At 51.8% G+C, this 9,321-nt stretch overlaps 1 protein-coding gene across 1 annotated transcript; it reads left to right on the top strand.

Moving 5' to 3' along the window:
• The first annotated feature begins 369 nt into the window (after positions 1-369).
• CLEC19A (C-type lectin domain containing 19A) lies at positions 370-8,774 on the top strand. Its single transcript, XM_071571058.1, has 5 exons — positions 370-462; positions 5,939-6,104; positions 6,598-6,691; positions 7,450-7,582; positions 8,374-8,774. Exons 1-5 carry the CDS (start codon positions 372-374, stop codon positions 8,451-8,453), a joined length of 564 nt encoding a protein of 187 aa, XP_071427159.1. The 5' UTR covers positions 370-371; the 3' UTR covers positions 8,454-8,774.
• Positions 8,775-9,321: the final 547 nt, after the last annotated feature.

Raw genomic sequence — 9,321 nt, 5'->3', positions numbered from 1 at the left:
GGGCGAGGAGGGATTCCTGGAGGGTAGCAATAACTCTCTGGGAGCTGCGTGTGCCCCGAGCCGGGCTGCGGGCAGCGCCCTGGGCACGGGTTTGGGTCCGAGTTCCCGTCTGGGGTGCACTGAGCGAGGGCGGGCTCAGCTGGGGCCGGGCTGGGGGCAGCGCCCCGGGAGCAAGTCTCGTCTGGGATGCGCTGAGCGGGGTCGGGCTCGTCGGGGGCGGGCTGCAGAGGAGCCGCCGCTCGGGGGAGGGGGCAACGCGGCCCCTATATCTGCCCCGGCCGGCGGTCGCACCCCATAGCCCGCGGGGCTCGGGCAGAGCGGGACCCCAGTGACCGGCGGGACCCCGGGAGCGGTGCCCGGGCGGTCCGGCCATGGGCTGCGGGCGGGCCGTGCTCGCCCTGCTGGCCGCCGCCCTGCTGGCCGCCCACGCCTTCCCCCAGACCAACATCAAGATCAGCCAAGGTGAGTGCCCGGCGGAGGTCGCGGCGTGGGGTGGCGGTGATTTAATCGGCGGTGGCTGCGGCAGGGAAGGAGCGCGTGTGCCTCCCGCAGGGCCGGCAGCTGCCTTCCCCCTACTCCGGCTGCTCCAGAAAGTCCTGAGTTGCTTTGAAATCAGCTTTCTTCTTTACCATGGGGACATGACAAGGGTAGCCCGGGTCCTTCTCATCGGGATGTCGAAGTTCCCTCTGGGCTGGCTTTGTTTGTGCATGTCAGTGTTTGCTCTTTTGCCTTCTCCAATGCGCTGCCGTGGCTCGGGGCCGTGGCGGGGACTGCAGGAATCACTGCACGAGCCACCCGTGTGAGGGGTGCAGTGCTGGGGCCACCGGGGCTGCCTGTTCTTTATTCACACTTACTGTGTGTGAAAAGTGGCCACAAATACGGGATTCCCTCTTATTCCCCTTTTTTTTCCCCTCAGAGCTGTGGTGATGGTGACTGTTATATGTCATTTAAGTTTCTTCCAAACTTTTTCAAGAGGTTGGTAGAAGTGAGTTGCTGCTCCAGTTTTGGTCATGCCCTGTTAGGTTTTTTGGGAATGTGAGCAGAAAGGGACTCCTTAAGTGCTGTTCAGTGAGATCGTGAGAAAAAGGATCGATACAAGCCCGGTTTTCCTGCCAGACGCCTAATCCGTGGGAGCTTTGCCAAAACTAATTAAGGAGGGAAAAAAACTCTGCAAGATAACTCCTGTCTGTCCGTGCCAGCTGCAGGAGTGCTGCTGCCGGTGTTGGCTGTATCCTCACAACTCCAAACATACCTGGTGGAAGATCTGAAACTGTAAAACCAGCTTGGTTTCATGAAAGGATTTTAAAATGCAAAGCCCCTGGTGTGAAAGGACGTCCCTTCCAATGTGCTGCAACTGTTGTTTAATATTTTACTTGGTCATTTGTAATGTTCACCTTAAAAAAAAAACAACATTTCAGAGTGTGGAAAATATTGCCTAGTTATTCAATGAGCTTCACATCCATCAGTGGATACCATTCCCTACAGCTCCATATAACCCCCAGACATGAGACCAAAATCCTGATCTGCTTGCTTTGCAAGTGGACAGTCAGTGTGAGACTCTTTGATCTGTTAATGAAAGACAAATATTGCAAGTAACATGAAGGTGGCATTGTTTTCCTTGATGACTATAGTGTCAAGGCTTAAGAGGTGCTTCTAAATCCACAGTGCCCTGAGGCATCCCAACATCACACAACAGCACTGTCTTAGTCCTTGCCACATGATCCTGCCCACCAACCCCCCTTTTTAATGTCTTTTCTTTGGGTCTATTCAGTAATGAGGACGTGGTGGATGTGTAAAGGCTGTGGTGGGATGGAGGTCTGGCTTAGCTGGCACTTTGAACCCCCCAGCCCAGCCACAGGCAGCTTCTGCTGAAGCCATCGTAGACAGGCCCTGGGGGTCCCCTGTCCCAGCCCTGTTGTCTCACCCATGCCCACTGCTCCAGCAGTGCCAGCCCAGGGTAAAGCCATGCTGCTGGCACTCCCCATGGCCTGAGCTGGTTAAGATTAATTGGCTTGGTGTTAGTGAGCACCAGGATGCTCATTTTGAGGCCCAGCTCTGCCAGATGGGGCCACGCCCCATCCTTCACTCTCAGCATCCCAGCCCTTGGGTATTGCTCTGTGGGCAGCTCTGCCCTGAGAAGGACCCAGCCTACCCTGTGACAGGGGTCTCCTCAGCTCTCCTCCCTTGGCATTAACTTCAGACAAGCCTCTTGGGTGTTGATGGATGTCCTCCAAAACAGCTGCTTGCCAAGAGCTGAAGAGGTTCACTTGCTTTTTCAGGTCAGATGTGCCAAGGGAGGGTGTCTCAAGACCATGCCTTTCAGTGCCCCTAAATGTTTTGGTGAGCTGTCAGCTGTTGATGAAACAGAGCTCTTTGATGCTCTGCAGCAAAAAGAGCATCTGCTGCCAGCACTGATCCAACCAGATCTGTTGTCCAAAACCTGTTGATAGAGCCACGGCCCCTCAGAAATCTTCCTTGCATGGGCGTGTCTTGCCAACCTTGTCCTAGCCCCAAACTTTATATCTCGAATCTGCACATCTCTGGAGGTGAGGCAGCACTGTTCCTTAGGATGAAGCTGTTCACGTGCAAACCTGCACTTCATCAGCTGAGTCTATGGGAGCCACACAGTTGGTAGAGTTTTTTGATCCTGGTTTGTTGGTTTTGTTGGTTTTCTTTTTGGTAGCATCCTGGAATTAAAAAAAAAAAACGACCTTGTGAAACTGCCTGGGACTTTTTCAGTTAATTATTTCTAATTGGAAAGAGGCCTGTTGGGGACATGCAACTTTTTGGCAGAGCAGTGCCAGCTTCTGCAAGATTCTGATAAGTGATTCTCCTGGTGGTTCTACAGTGGCTCTCAGCTAGTCAATAAATAAAAAAGCTCCAGCTTTGTTGGCACTGACACAAATTCAGAGAGCACAAACCCCTTTTTCTGACCCCAAAATACTTATTTTCCAGCTTTTGTGAGTTAGTAACACTGCCTAATCTGAATCTTATCCTCAACCAAGTGTAGACATCTATTTTGCTGGGTCTGTGTTAAAACATGGTCCTGCTCTTAAAACTGTTACACTGTAAATAAGCAAAGGGAGAAAGGATTCTTGCCATCATTTTTCACCAGGAATTTGGAGACAAACTTGGGGTTGGCAGGACCCCCCATCCTGGCTCTGCTGCTCCTGCCCTGTGCAGAGGAGCTGATGGTGCTGGGGTGATGTTTTGCTGGTGTGCTTAAAAGTGAGGATCTGGTCTAAGTAGGCCCAAAATGCTATCCCTGTCCCCTTCAAGATCAAAATCCCACCCCCAGCTGCTGGCTTGGGGTTTGAGGATTTCCTGCAGAGTCACAACCATACATCAGATTTCTTATGGCCTTTCTGCTAAAAACAGCCCTCGAAGATACTGAAAAAAGCAGCTCCCCTCATTGTTCCTGCCTGTAAAACTGGGAGCAGTAGCTCTCCTCCAAAGAGACAGCAAAAGTCTCTGATCCTGACCTAACAGAAAAGATGCTAATTAAAAGCTGACCTCCCATATTTTCCCTTTTGGTATATTTAACCTTAAATTCCTTCAGGCACCTCTGGTTCACTGAAGCTCATCAAATTAATGCTACCTAATGGGAAGCAGTATGGAATAACAAAGAAGGACTGTCTCAGTTTTTGACTCGGTTTCAGCTGCTCTGAACAAACATGAGGGTGATTTTCCCTGGCAGTCGGGGTGCTGATGGACCAGTCTTTGAGGCAGGACACTGGACGCCCACTGCAATTCGCACTCAGCAGTGAAGGCTCCATTTGCTGGGAGTGCTGCTGGGATAAGCCCTGTGAATTTTGCCACCACGCTGCTAGAGGTGAGGAGTTTGTCAAGGCACTATAATAAAATCCCAGTCGATGGGGGAGTTGGTGGTGCCTGTCTGGCGCAGACCTCTTGTTGTCCTCGGGAGGAAGGAACAGCAACCTGGTGTCTCTGTGAGCCAGGACCAGATCCCAGCCCTGTCCTCAATGGCAGTACACGTCTCACCTGTGACCTGGTGGTGAAGCTGAAGACTTGTCCTGTAGCTGAAGACTTACCCTCTGCCCCTGCTCTGCTTTGTGTTTGGTGGAAACAGGGAACCCTGGCCAGCATCGTAGGGGAAGGAGTGCTTGACTTCCAGGCAAATACATCAGCTCGCAGAATTCCTGGTCCTGCTCTATTGCTACAATAAAATAATTTGCATTTCCTAGGGCTGTTCTAAGGTTTTTCCCAATGCAAGTATGGTCTGGTGTGAACCAGAGAGCTGAACCCTGGATCGTCGCTGAGCTGGCTGCAATTTGGCCACTGTCCCCTGAAGCTGTTCTGCTCTTCCAGCACAGCATGCTTTATCCTTTTTCCTTCATACCCCACAATTAGTGCTGATGAGGATGAAAGAAACTCTTGAGCCCCTCAAGGGTTTGTTGCTGTGGGGTGCAGACCTGCCCTCAGCCTCAGCTCCTCCAGAGAGATGTCTGCGGGAGCTAAGGCATGTTGATAGGGTGACAACCCCACAGGGCTTGGCAGTTGACTTAGCCTTGCTCAGGAGGAAAAAAAAGGCTGTTTGCATTTGTGGCTCGTCACCTGGAAGTAGGATGTGACAGAAAGGACCCGAGGGCTGGCTGGTGGCTTTTTGTAGAACACTCAGAGATCCTCATGTGGAAAGAGCTGATGAAATATGAAATTATCACCCAGAGCTGCCAGCATTGGCACAGGGGAGGACTTGGCTCTGCGAACACTCACAGAGCTGCTATGGATTTACCTTGACTCTCCTTTTCCCTGTGCTGTTGCTTCTCTTGTCGTGGCCACATCCCTCATTGCTGCTGGCAGGGGTTTGCTCTCCCCACCCTTGGGGAAAGTGATTCCCCCAGCCCTTCAGTACTGGAGGCCCTGTAGCACCACTCTGACCTTTCTAGGCTTGAGCCTGTTACCTGCTTGGATAGTTTGATGGCATCTGATGTCTGCCTTCAACTCCTGCACACTCACCCTGGCCGCTGCCCTGCTCACTCCAGCAGCAGCTCTGACCCTGGACCAGGACTCCGTGGGGATGTGGGAACTGGCTAGCGGGGAGCTGGCAGTTCCCCAAGGCTCAAAAACCACCAGCTAAGAAAGTTAAGCCTATGTGCTCCAAGATTTGGGGGTTCCACACGTGTTTGTGCTGGGGGGTGTGTGGTGTGTGCTGCATCCTCCCCACTCACCATGGGGAGCACGGCACAGAGATTGGAGCAGCCGTGTTTACACAGCGGCAACTGCAAAGGCTCCAGGAAGACATCCTGCCCCCACAATGGCCTCTTCTGGGGCAACTTCCCCACTGTGCTGAAAAGTGACCAGGGAGGATGAGCAGCTCCGTGGCCCCAGCTGTTATCTGGTGGTGGGAGGCAGATAGGCTGGCACCGCTCCCGGCGGCACGTGCGCCTGGCCTGGCTATATATGGGGCTGAAATGCAACGCGTGTGTACGTGCACGGCTGCATCTGGGCCCAGGGGTGGTGAAAGGGTTTCCTTGGAGGGAGGAGGTGCAGACTGTCCTTGCAGGAGGGCAGAACACGGCCATAACCCTGCAGCCCTGGCTGTCGGATCCTATCCCAGCACAGTGGCTTTGGTGGTGCCTGGTGGAGATGAGAAGAGCCCTTATCTCGGTTTCCCCAGTAGCAAATGTCAGTGCCTTTATTTTAAGCACCCTCTACTGAAAATGATGTCAAGCTGGTTGGGAATATCCCTCCTGGTTTAGGCAGATGCTAAAACTGAGAAACCCACAAGTTGTGCAAAATGCATTTTAACTTTTGCGAAGTTCTGCACAGCTCCTGCAGCGTTGGTTTTTCCATGCATGTAGTTGAAGCTTATTTGCCTGCGTGAGGTGGGGGAGGAGCAGGGCTGGGCACTACTGTCTGCTCAGCTGCCTGGCAACACTGCCTCACCACCACTAGCTGTCTTCTGCTCTGCCCCCAGCCATGCCCGAGCCTGTCCACGCCTACTCCTGCCCACTCTTCTGGACAGAGTATGAAGGTCACTGCTACCGGTACTTCCCCATCAACAAAACCTGGGCTGAAGCTGACCTCTATTGTGCTGAGTTCTCCATTGGCATCAGATCAGCCAAGCTGGCCTCCATCCACAGGTGAGGGGTGCAGACACATGTCATTGAACCCTGGCACAGCATGGGGAGGAAGGAGAATAGGGACAAAGTCCCATTCCCACAGCACAATCTCTCTGTCAGCTGCAGGCTCATGTTCCAGCCTACACATCCCTCTGCAGCAGTGACCTGGTCAAGTCTGATGCACTGGGCACACAAAGGAGATACAGAAAATGCTTTTTCCTGGACTGGCAGAAAAACTGGCATAGTATTCCCTGAATTTCCCCAAGCTGTGTTGCTTGGTCTTGAAACAGGAACAGAAATACAACATGATTTCACAGGCTTTTCCTTCTGTTCCCTCTCCCTGAGCTCTCACAACACTATGCTCCTCTTGCATAGACCTGGGAAAGTAATCAACAGCAATTAGAAGAGGGGGACCCATTTGGCCATGAGTCCAGCAGTAGGGTGGATGCTTAGGGACACTCTTGACCATTTGCTGACACACCCCCTTGGCACCTCTGTATTGCTGTTTTGCCAGCTGGGAAGAAAACGTCTTTGTGTACGACCTGGTGAACAGCCGCGTGCCAGGCATCCCCACTGACATCTGGATGGGACTCAACGACTTGCGGCAGGTGAGAGCTCCTTGTAACCATGTAGGAAATGGCTTTGAAAAATTCACCTCTCTGCATTTTCCTCCTGTAAACCCACTTGGTTTTCTTCTTTGCCCCTTATGGCCCCTTTACTCAAGTGGTGGCATAGGATCTGTTGCAGAGTGCATGGAGAAAGTTGTCATTTCCTCCCATCCAGTCTGCTTTTACAAATGCTACTAGAATGAATATATAAATAATTAATAATTAGTCGTATTTTATTACTGGGTTAATTGAGAGAGCATTGTACTGCTGGTCCAAGAAGAGCAAATAAACTGAAAAGGTCTCCAGTGTCAAAAATCATGAAGTTCCATTGCTCTCTTGTGATCTTTGTGACTTTTCAAAGCTGACTTGTTAAAAATATGTGGTCTAATATGTTTGAAAGAAAAATTGAGACCACTGGGAGAACATTTCCATGTCAGCAAATTTTTTGTAGATATTGGGAAGGGAATGGAAAAGAAAAAGGAAAAGGAATACAGAATTGGGTGAGGGTGTTAAAAAATATACAGATTTAATGTCTGGGTTTGCCGTGGTGAGAACACTGAGAATTCTGGGGCTGTTCATCACAAGTTTTCAGTTTTAAAACCCAAATGAGCTGTTTGGCCTTTGCTGAGTGGTGACAATCTCTCCCCGTGTCCCCGGGCTGTCTGGTGATGGGGATGGGGTCTGCATTGGAGCAGGCCCTCACCCTCTGCAGTTGTGGGTCTATGATGATGGCCTTTACCCTGCCTGTCCTGTGCCAGGAGGGTCACTTTGAGTGGACAGATGGCTCCTCCTACGACTACCAGTACTGGGATGGCAGTCAGCCTGACGACGGGATCCACTCCATCCCGGAGGAGGAGGACTGTGTGCAGATCTGGTACAGACACAGCAGCGGTGAGTGCTGCACTAGGTGCCGAGGGCACCTTCAGTGTTATTTGCATGTCAATAAATTCAATCCACCGCAGCTCCTGCTTCACTGAAGTGCTTGGTGGCAGGCAGAGGATTTGCATTTTAATTTCTTAGCATTATTTTATTTCTTCTTTACAGAGAAGGGGTGAGTCTTCCCTTTTCACCATGTATGCATACACACACACACACACAACACACACACACACACACACAGAGACTTGTTTTCCCACTGCTCACAGCCCACTTCCCTCTCCCAGGAATATCAGCTGCCTTGAAAAATTACCAAATTTAGCCAAAGGTCAAATTTTCCCATTTTGCTTCCCATCAGGGAGGCTCATGGAAATACCCATTGGCTTGACAGCTTTTCTTTCCCATGCCCAGGCCTGGGCATCTTGCTGAAGTGGGACAAGACCCTGCCTTGTGCTTAAATCCCACTTCACACCCTCACTGCCAGTGAGAGCAGCCAGGTGTGTCCAGACCCCCAGATGTACCTAAATGCTCTGTCTGTGGGCAGCCTGCTGATATATTTTGGGGTACAGGACTGTTTGGAGCTACTTTTCCACTACCATGTCCTAGCTGGGGCCCAGGATCCCCTCCAGAATGCCCCAAATGGGTAGGGGAATGCTCAGAGGGGGTGCAGCTGGGAGTGGTGCAAATGGGAGCACAACCAGGGAAAGCCTCCCGTAATGGCAGGAGGTCCTGGCCCCAAGGGTGGTGCATGGCTACTTCCTTGTGCCTTTTTTCAGCTAATGCCTTGGGGTTTTTTTGGGAGGTAGCACTGCGCTCCTGGAACGACAACGCCTGTGGCAGAGCCTTCCCCTTCGTCTGCAAGATCCCCTCGCTGGCCCTGGACTGAGGCTGCTGGTGCTGCCTGTGCTCCCCCTCATTTTGGGTCACCTCTCCAGCCATACTGGGGAAGAGCAGTCAGGACATGGCATGAATTGTGAGAGCTATGGAGCTGCTTGGCATCCCCAGCCAGTCCCTGGCTGTAATATTCCTCCTGGGAGTGCCACGGGGATGAACCTGGTGCTCAACGACGATGGAGCTAAGGAGCCCCCCAAGCCTGTCTGGCTTTGGGCTTCAGATCAACCACTTCAGCATATGATAGGAAGCCCATGATTTTACCAATACATCAAACTGTTAGCACCAAAAAATAGCCACGTGTAGAAAAAGTTTTCGCCTGTTGATCTGTAAAGAGTGGAAGAAGTGTTATTTTCTGTTAAGTTATGCATAATGCCTCTTGTCCACATTATTTTTCTCTCTGCTAAAATAAACAGCAAACAGCAGGTGGAGGCTCCACTGTCTTTGTAGAGTAGTAGTGACTCCCCCGAGTCATAAGGTTGTGTGTGAAAGAAACTGGTTTTCCCCAATCTGCTCTGTATTACAGAGATGTGTTGGGGGAAGTGGGTACTAGAAAAGTTTATTTTATTGACCCTGACTGGTTTTTGGGGTCTCTGGGGCAACCTGTGTGCTCATCCTGCCCTTTGCCTGGCCCCCAGCGAACACAGTGTCACTGTGCAGGGTGTGTGGGGCCCGTCACTGCCCCACACCTGCACAGCATCCCCCCTGCCTGCAGCTGGTGAGCAGGGTGTGGCCTTGGCTGCTCCGGGATGACTGGATCAGCTGGAGGGCAGGTGAGGGGCTGACACACACCAGCTGGGGGTCAGCCTACCCTCACAACCTTGTCCTAGGTGGGGAAAACTTGTGGTGTTTGGTACAACTCT

This window comes from Pithys albifrons, chromosome 16 (assembly GCF_047495875.1).
Source record: "Pithys albifrons albifrons isolate INPA30051 chromosome 16, PitAlb_v1, whole genome shotgun sequence".
In the NCBI taxonomy this organism is placed as follows: domain Eukaryota; kingdom Metazoa; phylum Chordata; class Aves; order Passeriformes; family Thamnophilidae; genus Pithys; species Pithys albifrons.
Note: the sequence above shows the minus strand (reverse complement) of the source record. Positions and strands in the feature narration are given on the sequence as shown.

Excerpts from the sequence above, each read along its gene's own strand:
- CLEC19A (XM_071571058.1), top strand. The coding sequence starts at position 372 with ATGGGCTGCGGGCGGGCCGTGCTCGCCCTGCTGGCCGCCGCCCTGCTG. Across the intron at positions 6,105-6,597 it reads AAGCTGGCCTCCATCCACAG|CTGGGAAGAAAACGTCTTTG; the intron begins GTGAGGGGTGCA and ends CTGTTTTGCCAG. Across the intron at positions 6,692-7,449 it reads GACTCAACGACTTGCGGCAG|GAGGGTCACTTTGAGTGGAC; the intron begins GTGAGAGCTCCT and ends GTCCTGTGCCAG.